Raw genomic sequence first — 14,842 nt, forward strand, 5'->3', positions numbered from 1 at the left:
GTGTGATCATGACAATATCAGGTCACAAGTCAATTAACTCCAGACATTGTCAATTAGTGGATTAACTTATCATTGCAGTACAAATTTACAACCAAAATTCGTGGTTCTTTTTGTGAGGGTAATGTGGGCAGGGAGGTAAAATGGTGGAGATACTTCAAACTTCAAAGGGTTAAAAGTTATTATGGTGTCTCTCTGAACTGAAGAAGTTGCCAAATGAAGGAAATAATTGCATAGAAATAATAATTCTTTTTTTCTATAATTTCACTTTTGACATAAAAAAACGACCTTATTGAGTCTTTGTCAATATTTGCAGAGCCGATTTACAACAAAGAAAAAACCTTTCTCTTTGAAACCCTTTTGATCAAATTCCGAAATGGGCTTTGTCTTTAACTGTTTTTATGTTCTTGGTTTGCTTCAGGACTCTGGTAGGTGCATAGATGCTGTGACTGCGGCTAAGTGTTGGGAGGTATGTTTATATTGTTATATGTATGCAAGTAGTCAATGTGGGATTCAGAAGCCTTGCAAGAATTTACCACTGTGGTTTGGCTTTAGCTCTAATGATATGATTGTGTGTTCATAATTAGGCCGGATTACAAAAGCAAGATCGGTTTTTTTTTTTCATTTGTTGTTGGTATTGTTGGGAAGTTGTTGATAGGTTGCTTCTGTTTTTGAATGAAACTGCTTTCTTGTAGGATGATCCAGTCACGAACGCAGGCAGAGGGTCTAATTTGACAGAAGATGGGCGTGTAGAATGTGATGCCAGTATTATGGATGCGAACTCTGGAGCATTTGGGGCTGTTGGAGCATTGCCAGGTTTTCTCCCAACTGTTTATTACATGATTTAGTAATGATGCCACGATATTGTTTATCTGGAGACTGCTGGTTATCTTTAGTTGTTAATGTGTTAGGACTGATTTGTACTATGCAGTTTCCCATTACTGAATGTTTCTTGCTTTTGATGTATACCAGGTGTCAAAAACCCCATCAAGGTTGCTGCTTTACTGGCCAAGGAGCAAATGCTGGGTTCCTCCCAGTTGGGCCGAATACCTCCCATGTACTATTCTGTCTCCTGCTCAGATAACTGTAGCATTCTTATTCTAATTATATCTTTTGCTTCAATAGTATCTTTTATTTTTGTTCCTCACATATCTGTAGATTTTAGTAGATTCTTTCGTTGCTATTCCGCTTTGTTTCTTTTTCATTGTCCATCATGTTCTTTTACTTAGTTTACTGATCAAGCAGTTTGATATGTAGCTTCCTGGTTGGTGAAGGTGCCCACATATGGGCGAAGTCCAAGGGCATTGCTTTGTCAGTAAGCACATCAGCTGCTGATGAGGTAATTTCTTCTACTTAGTCTTATACGATTGTCAACCAATTGTTCAGAAATCACTAATGTCATTGTATGTGCTGTATTTAAAATTCTAAGGCTACTTCTACCATGAATTTCTTTCTTAGAATCGATTAATTAACTTCTGAGACCAGGATGTTGCACTTTTCTCCTCACTGGTGCATTTTGTGTAAAGTCCAAGGGGAAAGTGTGGATCATGTCTTTATGCACTGTGAGGTGGTTAACATTTTATGGAAGAAGTTATATAGGGAGGCAAGAGTGGACTGGAATCACTGAATAACTCTACTAGAGAAGAGTGAATTGCTAAAAGAAAACTCTTCAGCTTTTGGTAAAGGGAGAAAGGCCAGAATCCTTTGGGGTTGTGGGGTGCTGGCAGTAGTGTGGGTGGTTTGGATGGAAGGAAATAAAAGGTGGTTTGAATCATATGATGGGGTAGAGAAGGAAGACCTGTGGGAGAGAGTTAAGTTCTGGGCATCACTTTGGGCTTGACAACTAAGGACTTTAGGGATTATAGTCTTTCTTCTATCATTCTTAATTGGCAAGCAGTTGTAGTTTAAGCCCTGATAGCCTAATCCTTGGGTTAGCATTATCAGATGTGCTGCTAAACTCTGTTCTATGTGGTCCCTTTATTTTCAAAGCGGATTTTCCTTGTTGTTTATTGCCTTTTGTTTTGATAAAAAGTTGTTTCTTAAAAAAAATAATAATAACTTTTATGTCCCAAAACAGTGGCTGGTGACCGAAAGGGCAAAAGCACATTGGAAAAAGTACAAAGCAATGGTAGATGATGCTAAAGAAAGGACATAAACTTCTGCTGTTAAATTTCGTTGTAGTCCTCAAGAGGCTTCTGGAATTCCAGGTACCTAATCACTTTTTTTCTCTAAAAAATAACCAGCTATTTCTTTTTTCAAATTATTTACAGCTCATCTTCTTTCATTTACATATCATGTTGACACATCAATGAGTTCCATCATGACTGTTATTGTGACCTTACTGTACCATAATATGTAAGAGATGTTTTAAACCAGGGTTCCAAAAGTAACTTACCAATCATTTCCAAATTGAAAACAATTGTCATGACGTACTGTAATTCCAGTTTATATCAAAATATGTTCCAGAAGGAGCTTTATATTTCTCTTCTTGCTTTGCCCTGCGCACAGTCTGATGTAATCCAGCTTAGCAACAAAGTTTTGGACCCGTTATTTCTCTAGTAAATATATAATTGGTTATTCATTCTTGTGATAAGATGCTAGTTTTATATGATGTTGCATCTATGTTTCAGAATTAGAAGCTCATTTATGTGATTCCTTAAAGAAATATGGAGCAGAGGAGGATTGCATCATGGACACAGTTGGGGTTATTTGTGTGGACGCTAATGGTCCAATTGCATCTGGAGCCTCAAGTGGAGGCATTGCATTAAAGGTGACTTTTTGTACGAAAATATTTCCTTCCTTTGTTCCTAATGACTAATAATCTACACAGCTGCTTGTATTTATATACAGGTTGGTGGGCGTGTGGGATTAGCAGCAATGCATGGTTCAGGCTGTTGGGCATCCTCCAAAGGTCTATTTGGGGTTCCATGTATAGTTGGCTGTTGTGTAAGTGGGGCTGGTAAATCTCTGATGAAAGGATTTGCAGCTCGAGAGTGCTGTGTCTCTTTATCACTGTATGTTAGACCTATATAAATTTTTCAGTGTGTGTTTCCTTGACTTGAATTTTATAAATGAAGATAGCCTCATACATAGATACATGCACCAAGAAGACTTCAATTCCTGCTTTCATGCATATTGAAGTTCCAAAACATGAATTGATCATTAGTTGGTACTGTTAAACATTAAATCTGAAGACCTCCCTTTCAATCAATTGCTCTGTTCATATGCTATGCCAATTTTTGTCTGCATAAAGATCAATTATGTCAACCTGACAGTGATATTCATTGTTTAGTTCACAGGCAGGTCCAGCCTCTGCTTGCATGAAAGTTTTACGCTTTGTTGTTCAAGAAAGTAATCAGAATTGTACTGATAGAAGTGGCGGATGTCTAGTTGTGCAAGCTGATGCTCCTGTACTGGTGAGTTCCAAGCTTGAACCCCCCTTCTTTTTTTTTTTGGGTGCTGGCTTCATAAAGTTAATAAGTTTTTTTAGGTTTCAGGAAGTTCTCCAAAGTTAAAAGCTGTTGAGATTGCAGCTGCTTACTCTACCTTATCCTTTGCTATACGATTTTTTGGAAGCTCTATGGAGCGACCCAAGGTATGTCAGTCCTTTCCATTTATTAATTTTCATGTTTTGAACTCAAAAGCTCTTATTGTGTGTTTATACTCCATTATTCTTGTGTTGTTCTTTCACAACAACCTCATCTTAATAAGAGAAAAGTCCTTCCCGATATCCGGTGCAAAATGTATTATAGGATGTTTACTAAGTTGGCAACTGAGGATCTGAATCAGAGACACCAGTAGATCAATCGTTGATGTCATTACCATCTATAAATGTTACACATACTAAAATACAAGGGTATTACACTGATAAAAAAGTTTTATTGAGATTATAAGAACCTTCTATTATAGTTAAAATCAACTAAAATATGTAATGAAAAACATCAACTAAAATATGTATGTATTGCTAATGACCCTGACATGATGCGTCCAGTCCATGACGTGCAATTTTGCCTAGATCTTTGCGTCCTTGACACCAATTGTTTGTGTAGAATGGTATTTTTTTCATTATAATTGGAAGTAGATTGGCATGTGTTTTTTAAGTAAATGTGTTTGGTAGCAATGGCTTGAAACATCAATATTGTTTGATTATAATGCCTATCATTATGCATGTATTAAGATAAGATATGTTTTTTTATCCAACTTTCCTGTTTGATATCATAATGTAAAACATCTTCATATCAGGTTTCAATCCTAAGGAGTACAAAATTACAACGCAATACTGGAGTAGACCATTTTGAAGCACGAATTGATCTTTCTGCTAAAAGGTAGCTATGACTGCAATCCTGGTGTAAATACCATGTTTGGAGGTCAAGTCATCTGTCTCCGGTTGATGACTAGGTTTTTACCTAAAGTTTGTGTTCAAGGGCATCTGCATCCTTTATTCCTTTTAATTCTACCATGCGTGGAAAAAGCTCGAGGAAAACTTGTTTCACCACATGTTCCTCGAGTTAAATCTGTAACGACCCCAAAATTTCGAGCCTAAAAACTCAAAATCTCAAAGTCGTTAGAACACCAAAAACAATCTCAATGAAAATGAAATCATTTAACGTGCACAGCGGATCATCTCTGAGTTCCAAATACAACTCAGTCAAACCGATTATTACGAACCAAATTTATAATTTAACATTACATAAGATGGATCTGTAATAATCCTCACCATCTCTCACAAAACTCGCAAATAAACCACACTAATCTCACACACCAATCCACACGAGAAACTTCACCACAAGCAGGGTACGAACGACTTCGAGTCTCCGGAGTCATCCCTCAATCTCCACTAATCAACACCTGCGGATTTATCCCCTACACCATTGAATTGGTGCACCGGGATTGTAAACACAAACCCGGTAAGCTTATAGCTCGTATGAGTAAAATGACAATACAGTTCGCATATCAATATATACGAAAAATCACAATCAACAAATATAAATGCCCTCATGAGTCAATGGACGGCCCATCAGGTTGTCCCAAAGAAATATGAAAATAAAACGCTCATGAGAAATTAAGTAACCCTTCTGGTTACCCAAATGCATTTATAATACGGGTACCAAGAACGCTGGTACACATCTGTTACCCCTCTCGTAATACACCGCTGATATTGGATAGCCACCCGCTACCCAACATCCAAAACAATCTGAGTACCCATGAGCAGATAACCACCCGTTACCTCACATGCAGTATTACGCTGATATTGGGTAACCACCCGCTACCCAACATCCAAAACAATCTGAGTACTCATGAGTAGATAACCACCCGTTACCTCACATGAAGTACTATGGCTGACAGACTAGAGCTCTAACTGTATCGTAACTTTCGCCCGGCCAAGGCTAGGTTCCGACTTGCCAAACATGTACAATAATCTCACATCATATTGTACTAAATCACGTCCAAAGACAAATTAACTTTTTAATAAACTCAATGTTAAACTCACGTACAATAATCACACATCATATTGTACGTTTCAAAATTATGCTCGATATAATCGCAATAAAACTCATAACAGTATATTATATAGGAAACTATATATATTCGTACTTATTTACCATTTATACAATATATATATATAGTTTACTATATCATATACATGTCATATTTCACAAACACATGCTCAATACACAATTTCTCGTCATTGAAATGACCGTTTCTAATGAATTAATAACAGTACATAACATAATGAACTATATATATATATACTTATTACCATTTATACAGTATATATGTAGTCCACTATATTGTATACATGTTCGTAATTCATTATTAAATACCCTTGCAAAATATTGAATCACCGCGAGGGTAGATTCGTAAATACGTGAGATTTTACTCACCTTATTGACTTGAGCGTAATTCCACAATTCCCGAAGATAATTCTTTTCCTTGATTTATCGATCACCTTGAAAATATAAGAAAAGAATTTAGGATCGTTTCGTAAACCTTTAAATGCCGAAACAGTAATAATCGGTTACTGTTCAGCAATTTTCGGTTTTACGAAGTTACTGTTCAGTATTACTGTTCACTGTTACTATTCACGGTTACTGTACAAATAAATATTATATACGTATTTCTGTACGTATAAATATTATATACGCATTTCTGTACGTATAAATATTATATACGTATTTCTGTATGTATACGTACTGTTTAAATGTAAATACAATCTCAGTAAATAAAATTTACTAAATTACCCTTTTACAAATTACTTTTTACATTTACTGAAAGTAATTTATATTTACATTCACCGTAGGTAAAATTTAATTACATTTACCGTACGTAAATAAAAATTACATTTACATTTACCGTACACAGTAAATTACCAAAATACCCTTCTCGGAATCACTGTTCACGCGCCGCCGCACGTGGCGGCGCGTGGGGTGCACGCGCCACCTCCGGCAGGCCGCGCGTGGGGCCCACGCGCCGAGGCTAACCACGACGCGTATCACGCCACCGCCACCACCAAACTTCTTCTCTCTTCCTTCTCTACTTCCCCACGGCCTCACGCCGCCCCTAGCCTACTTCACACCCCCACACGCGCCACTCATCGCGACGGTGTCTCCCCCCCCCCTCTCTCTTCGCTCCTTCCCCTTCCGATCCACAACAACACTTCACAAATCAACAAAACAACCACACAAATCGATCAATCATGCAAAACCCTTACCTCGACGAGCTAGGGCACCACCGGAGGTCGCTGGAGGCGGAGATCGACTGTGGCGACGGAGTGCAGCCTCGGGTTGAAGCGCGAAGGCTCGCGACGGCGCGAGGAGGTGCGTCAACCTAGGGGTCGCCTGCGGAGGGTCGCGCGACACTCCCTGGATCGGCGGTGAGAGTCACGGAGGTCGGAGTTCGCCGGATCGGTTGGAGGAATTTCTGAGAGGAGAGGGAGAGGTTTTCGGGGAGAGAGAGAAGAGAAAAAGGGAGAGGGAGGCGCGGGTATGGGTTTCCAGAAATGGAAACCTTAACTCCTATAATTAGCTATTTATACTAGTTTCCAAAATCGGAAACAACTTCTAACATTAATAACTTTTACGTGCATCGTCCGATTAGAACGCGTCACATGTCCACGAACTCGTATCGACGAGCTCTACAACTTTCGTGAAGAAAGTTTTCACCAAAGATCGACGGAATAAAAGTCGATATATTTGTTACGGATACGTAACGTTTTTCAAATTAAGCGTTCCGATAACGTTTTCGTTTTCGATTCCCGACGTTACAAAATGGAACGAACACGATTTAATATTTTCGAAAAGTTATAACTTTAGAAATAGTCGATTAACTCGTCCCGAAAAATCGGGTTATTACAAAATCACCAACTGTTTCCTTTCACAGATCACATTAATCCATCAATTTCAGAACTCACTTTTTGATTACCATCCGTGAAGGCTAAATTTATGAATCTCTTTCTCTCTTTGGTATATCAAAAACTCAAAACTTGTTTGATTTGGAAGTTGAGAAATAAGATCTACCTCAATTTTAGACTTTTAACTTAGCGGCTAATGGCAGCTCTACTCAATACAGCCCCTATTTCAGGGATCATGTATGCATAATGCGATGAGATTATCCAATTCAGGATCCTTATCCAGAAAGCCAGTGCTCTTAGGTCAACGGCTGACTGGTCAACGGAAACAATTTTCCATCTAAATATTTGCTGAACAAATCAAAGTCTATCCTCCTCTATGTTCCATTAATTCCCTTCTTCAAAAAGAAATATGTTCCACTGATTCCCTTCTTCAAAGTCTAAATATGTTCTACCTGTTTCTTGTTATTCAGCTATTCTTGCTGGCCTGCTGCTTTCCTTCAAATTATTTCCCACTTGCTTGTTCTTAAGACCTTGATTTCACTTTCTGCGGCTTTCAATGGCCTCAAGCTCCAACACAGCCTCTGCTGCATCACTTCCTTCATGGTCTCGTTGTTGGAAGTATGATGTGTTTTTGAGTTTCAGGGGTGTAGATACTCGGAAGGGTATTACATTTGAATTATTTGATCGTTTGCAGAACAAAAGAGGAATCAAAACATTCATGGATGACCAAGACCTTCAAGCAGGGGCTCCGATTTCCCCGACTCTCTTAGCAGCAATAGAAGAATCAAGGTTTGCGATTGTTGTTTTCTCCCAGAACTATGCTTCTTCTACTTGGTGTTTGGAGGAACTTGTAAAGATTTGTGAATGCATGAAGGAGGAAAACAGAATTCTTCCACTTTTTTATCATGTTGAACCTACTGACATTCGATATCAAAAAAAAGTTTCGACGAAGCTTTCACTAAGCATAGAAACTCTAACCGACACGAATCTGAGAAGATGCAGCAGTGGAGAGATGCTTTAGCAAAAGTGGCAAATTTTTCTGGGTGGCATACACAGAATTATAGGTAAGCATCAACAAACAATGTTCAGTAGCAAGAGTTCATATTGCATCTTTTGAATTTATCATTAGATTTCCTGATGGATATTTGACCATTATATTTCCTTGTAGGACTGAAAGAGAACTTGCCGATGCCATTGTGGACTTTGTGTGCACTATAGTACAACCAGTTGAAATCAACATTGGAGATTTTGAAGCATTTGAAGCAACAATGGAAGCCATGGACAAGGTTATGAAAGCACTAAAGGATGACCAGGTCTCAACTGTCGGGGTGTATGGAATGGGAGGGGTTGGGAAGACCACCATGGTCAAACATGTGGGTGATCCAGAGCCCTGACTTGACAGAAATTCAGCAAACATTGGCAGAGCTGCTGGGGATCGATTTACAAGGGAAGTCACAAAGTGGAAGAGCCTCTAGATTGAACAAAGAGATAATGAGGAAAAACAAAATTCTTATAATCTTGGATGACATTTGGGAGAGAATAGAATTGTCAAGCATAGGGATTCCCAGCTACAAGGAACTTCACAAGTGCAATTTCAAAGTCCTACTGACAACAAGGATACAGAATGTTTGTCATGCCATGGACTGCCAAGAAAAGATCATCCTCAATGTCCTCTCGGAAGAGGATTCTTGGACTTTATTTATGAGAAATGCAAGGTCTTTCGAAACGACCATTTTCAGGGATGTAGCAAGGAAGGTAGCTAAAGAATGTTGTGGTCTACCAATTGCATTGATAGCTGTTGCAAGGGCACTCGGAGATAAAGATCTGAGGGAATGGAAAAAGGCAGCTCAAAGACTAAACAAGTCTCAAACTGCCAACCTTGATGACAAGGGTGATGCATCCCAATGTATAAAGCTAAGCTATGATTACTTGAAAGATGAGGATTGCAAGTCATGCTTCTTGGTTTGTAGCCTGTTCCCTGAAGACTATGATATCCCAATAGAAGACTTGTTCAGGTATGCAGTCGGAAAAGGTGTGTTTCGTGATGCTGACACGATCGAAGAAGGTAGAGAAACACTACATATGATCGTCACATACCTTAAGAATTCAAGCTTGCTTTTGGATAGTGACAAAGAACTATGTGTAAGAATGCATGATGTCGTTCGGGATACGATCATGAAAATTGCACTATCTGAAGATGGCCATGGGTTTTTTGTAAAAGCTGGCTGCGGTTTAGAGGATTGGCCACGTCAATTACATGAAGGCTACTCTGCAGTGTCACTAATGGGGAATGAAATCCGCACACTACCAGAAGAGTTGGTATGTCCTAAACTCCAGGTTTTATTACTACAAGATAATTGCAATATAGAAAAGTTCCCAGAGACCTTTTTCCAAAGTTCCAATGATTTAAGGGTCCTAAATCTTAGCAACACTCATATTATTACTACCTCAATCATTCTGTCTTTTAGCCAACCTCCATGTTTTGCATTTAGATGATTTGAAGATCATAACCGACATTTCCATGCTCGGAAAATTGACAAAACTCGAGATCCTTAGCATGAGAGAATCAAACTTGGAGGCACTCCCAAAAGAAATAGGAGATTTGACCAATCTGAGGATGCTGGATTTGACAGGCGGACAAATTGTCACAATTCCATCAAAATTGTTTCGGAAAATGCATAAACTAGAAGAATTGTACATGGAATGTGGGTTTTGGGACTGGGGGAGTGAAATTGAGGGAGGAGAAGGAGAAACTAATGCTGGCTTTGATGAGTTGACTAGCTTGCCATGTTTAAGAGTTTTGAAGGTTTGGATCTCCCATTCAAATTGTATCCCAAAAACTGTTGAGCTCAACCCGAATTGGATTCAGTTTGATATTTGTATTGGAAGAGACGACGAAATTGTGGTCTCTCAATATTGTTATAATTCAGTATGCTTGACTCTTGACACATCCCTCAGCACATTACCGGATTGGTTCGTCTTCGTGGTGATAAACAGGGCAGAGAAGCTAGAGTGGATAGAGTGCAAGGGGTTGATTGATTATTTTGTTCAATATGAGCATGAGAGCAGGTTAGATAGACTGAAGTATCTCTCTGTCACTGGTTGTGATGAGAACTCAAAAGAGTGGAAGAACTCAACAACGTGGTTTCCAAGAAAACCTGTGTTTGAGAACTTGGAAGACTTGCATCTCAGTCGAGTAGATTTCATGAAAGAGTTGTGTCTTGGTGATTTACCACAGGGCTCTCTATTTGGTCTGAAGTTACTTGAGGTTGACTCTTGTTGTAACTGGGGGAACATACTTTTGCCATCAAAATTGTTGCAGAGAGTGCCAAATCTGGAAACACTAATTTGTAATGATGTTGATGGAATGGAATATGTATTTGGATGTGAAGGATTCAAGCCAGAAAAATCAAAACTGAGAGACTTGTCATTTGTGGGTTTAGATGCAGTGCGAAGCATATGTAATGGTCCTGCTCCACATGCAATGTTCCAAACACTTAAAATTTTGTCCATTGAACGATGCAGCTTTGTGGGAAGCCTTTTCTCCTATGAGGTAGCTCAGTATCTTTATCAATTGGAAGACCTGAAAGTTGCCTTTTGCCCTTCTTTGGAAAGAGTAATCGAAGCAAACAAGGAAACGATGAACCAGAAGAGGACTGTTTTTCCAAAATTGAAGAACTTAGCCTTGATGAGACTTCCTAAGCTGTACAGTGGAGGTGCTACTATTGACTTTGAGTGTCCTTTACTGGAATGCTTGTATTTGAAGGACTGCTCCCAGTTTTCATCTTCAACCTCGGCTTCTGACTTCCACAGTAGGAAAAATGTCCAGTTCAATGATGAGCAGCACTACCTGTCTCTATGGGAGAGGTATGCCTTTATCACACGTTACTTCAGTTAAACTCGAATCAATTTTTGCTCCTAAGAAAGGGGACCTCCTCTTTCTGCAAAACCACACCCCTCCTCTTTTTTTGTAGTTAATTTAGAATTCTCCCTCCTCACTGTGATGTTATCATTGTTAAGACTCATAACTAAAAGTAGTGTGACGCGCCAACCTATTCATGATGCTTCATTAGCAATCTTCAATGCCATTACTCGTTCTACAAAGCCTACTATTTAGCTAAATATGGAGAAAGACCCTCCTACGCTAAAGATATATAAGAAAATATTTCATTCTTACAATGAATTTAATGGGAGTTATGTGGATTGATTCAATTAACTTACGGACACCTTAGATATTTTATGGTGTTGGTTACGTGTTATATCATTATCCACTACTTAATGCTGCTTATGCTATAGAATCAAAACACCTAGTCCGGGTTTAATTTCCGTAGGTGGCGATGATTTGGAGCATATTATATATTGGATCTTTGATGGGCTTCATATCCCAATATAACAACCCGATCAGTCTTACAATAGTTGACTATGTTGATAATCTTGATATTTGGTCATGCTCTCCAAACTTTCATATCAAGGGTTATTCAATTTTTTGCATGCACCGTTACTTATTCAACTATGCCCACCATCATTGAATTTTTTCACAAAAAAGTAGTCAATATGTGCGAGAATTGACTAGCACTTGCAATACTTGAGCTCGGCAAGATTGAAGCGGATCTACAATCTTTAAGCTAAGTTAGATGTGTCATATTACGCTGCCATAGCGCACAATGATGGGTCATTTGGTTAGTTTAACATATGAATAAGTATTTGTGTTGGATATGAACTTCCAACTATATTCGCTAATGTTAGTAATCTTGAGAGGTGATCTCATTTTCTGTTATAGTTACAGATTGTCACTTTGATGAGAGTCTTCCCGTCGTTAGGAGGAGGTAAGAACAAAGGTGTTCATGTGGAACGACTTGGAATTGTCGTGGTTTGTCCCCACTGTGTCTCATCATGATCCCCAAATCTCAATTAAAGTGACGAGATCATATAACAACAATCTTCAAGGGTTAATGTCTCAGTAAGAAGACAAGGCGCTACCCAAAATTGGGCAACCAAGAAAGAAGTTGCCATTGCGCCGCCGCCATGGGATGGTGGCACGGCGACGCCATAAACATGGCAACATAGCTTCATAGGCCGTGGCTCCTCAAGGAACGTAGGAGGCCACCTAGTTCGAACCCGCTCAAGGGAGATAGCAAGTATGGCACAAACTTGATCCTTTGATCAAAAGATACTCATCCGTCTCATGAGAATTTCTGGATTATCATTATCATTAGGAGACGCCTCAATGACATAGCTTATCCATATAGAGATCTCTACAAAGAAATTATACTAGTGTACATGAGGACGTGGGATAATGAGTTAGACATCGAACTATATATCATTGAAAATATCAACGTAGTAACTTTGGACTACATGGAAAGTAATGATGCAGCTTAAACAAAGAGATATGTCTCTACATAACCGAAGTCATCGCTACAATAATAAATCCGATTGGATTTGTTAGAAAGAGTAGTGAGACATAGAGTTTAGACTCATGATGAGTTATCACTTACCTTATGGCACAACATCTCTCACGAAACGCCTTGGAATCAACTATGATGAGATTTGCTCTCGTAAATGGATGTCATTGCATTCCATTGCCTTGTTAGTTAGGCACTTTCCAAAAAACTAACCAAGCAGCTTTGGAATGTGGTCATTACACATTTCTATAGGATCGAAATCAAGAGATATGAATGAAGGTTCCTAAACGAAATTCATTCACCCAAATCAAGTAGCTCTAGACCACAACATGCGTTTGCAAAAGAGTTTTGAAATGATCACTAAGTGACATCTTGATTAGGAAGAGATATGGTAAATTATGCCCCTACATGTTTATTCCGAATTAACATATACATTGTACTATGTATCGAAAATCCGAGGTTAAGAATGAAAAAGGTTTGGGAAAGACATGGTCTCGAAATGTAGTCGAGGATTGTAATATTGGTGATTATTCATCAATCGGCTTAGGCACTCTAAAGGTATAACTGAGGCCTACATATACTCCGATGATCAATCAAAGTCTTTACTCTAAAGAGAGATCTATTTCATCAAAGGAAAAGATGACGAGTGTTAGGATTACAAATTCTCTATATAAGTACACTAGCGCATTGTAGTACTTATCGAGATATAAGACTTGACTGCTCATTCATTGAGCTAATGGCACGTTTACTTACCCGGAATAGAATTAATATGGAATATGAATCGAAAGGAATGAGAGAGAGAATTGAATAATACGGAGGAATATGAAAGAAACTAGTTACGATTGTTGTTGTTTACTTGCAATAAGGAATAATAATTAAATTTTAATTAATTACTAAAATAGCCTTTTTACAAATCGGATAAAACTTTCTCTTTAGTATTTCCTTTGCAACACTTGGTCAAAATATGCAACATATATGTAACGTTGGAAATTTATAAAATCAGTGCAATTACTTTGGTTCTGCCCACTTGATCAGTACATATCAGAATCTAATCAGAAAACAGTAGCACAATATAATACATGAGCACACACTATAATACATGAACTCTCCAATTGAACAAAATTAGCAGCTGCCTATTGGAGTTTCCACAAAGAAATACTCCACTGTGATGCATTTTATCAAGATTTCACCCAAAAGTTAGTTCCAACTGCAATGAAGATGTCATGTCATCAGTAAGATGCAAACAGTGAGTCCATCTTCTGTTTTCCCACTTCTTCACCGGTTGATAATCATGATGATGATGCTCCTTGGTCTTCTTCCCTGTTATCATGGGATCATATGTTAATTGAAAGTAGTTATTTGGACAAAATGATATAATTTTAGGAGACTATAAATTAGACTATAAATTATATCATATTGCAAGATCAGACAATTTAATGTTGAATGCTTCACATTTGATTAACTAAATATAGAGCCAAATGCAAGATAACAAACATCAAATGAAAAAGAAATTAAGTATGTCATTTTATAGCTAGGCTAATTAAGCAGATGCTTATTAAGGTACTATGTATTGTCTACATGCAAAACCAAACACACAATTGAGATATTCAATTCAGAGACACAGATGCAATCTCGCGGCTGGCATTGTGATTCGGAGGCGATACTGGTGAGCATGAACTTCCAAGCTTGGTCTTTTTCCAGATCTCCAGCTCCATATCAAATTCACTTATTTTACATGAGAGTATTAAGAGACATGTAACCCACTACTTATTGTCAATTCCTTAACAACATGATTGAGGCATTGACTCGATATTATTCTATATCTTCCATCTGCTCTATTGGGAGTAATAAACCATATAAGTGTTTTGAATCAGGGATCAACATATAAACTATAACATGAAGATGTTAGTTTGGACTTCACTAATAAGTTCATATATAATAAATCTCCTTATGAAGTATAAAATGAGGGCATTGAATATTCTTGATGCATCATTTTCCAAAGTACTGGCAGAAGTTTACCATCTCTTTTTCTTCTATCTGCCATGATAGGACTTTTATGTTTGATAAAAATGCGATTGCAGTGCACTGAAAC

General features: G+C 38.2%; 2 protein-coding genes and 1 pseudogene across 2 annotated transcripts; all 3 read left to right on the forward strand.

The window, feature by feature from the left end:
* The first annotated feature begins 373 nt into the window (after positions 1-373).
* LOC126803616 (putative threonine aspartase) lies at positions 374-8,256 on the forward strand. The gene is given in 11 exon segments (XM_050531396.1): positions 374-466; positions 693-813; positions 970-1,054; positions 1,255-1,336; positions 2,075-2,204; positions 2,628-2,767; positions 2,848-3,011; positions 3,290-3,413; positions 3,488-3,592; positions 4,240-4,322; positions 8,043-8,256. Coding segments are annotated over 11 exon segments (1,203 nt in total). The 3' UTR covers positions 8,119-8,256.
* On the forward strand, positions 8,179-9,986 carry LOC126802428 (disease resistance protein At4g27190-like; annotated as a pseudogene).
* Positions 9,870-11,369, forward strand: LOC126802427 (uncharacterized). Its single transcript, XM_050530055.1, has one exon. It carries the CDS (start codon positions 9,870-9,872, stop codon positions 11,244-11,246), a length of 1,377 nt encoding a protein of 458 aa, XP_050386012.1. The 3' UTR covers positions 11,247-11,369.
* Positions 11,370-14,842: the final 3,473 nt, after the last annotated feature.

The sequence above is a fragment of the Argentina anserina genome, chromosome 7 (genome assembly GCF_933775445.1).
Source record: "Argentina anserina chromosome 7, drPotAnse1.1, whole genome shotgun sequence".
Taxonomy (NCBI): domain Eukaryota; kingdom Viridiplantae; phylum Streptophyta; class Magnoliopsida; order Rosales; family Rosaceae; genus Argentina; species Argentina anserina.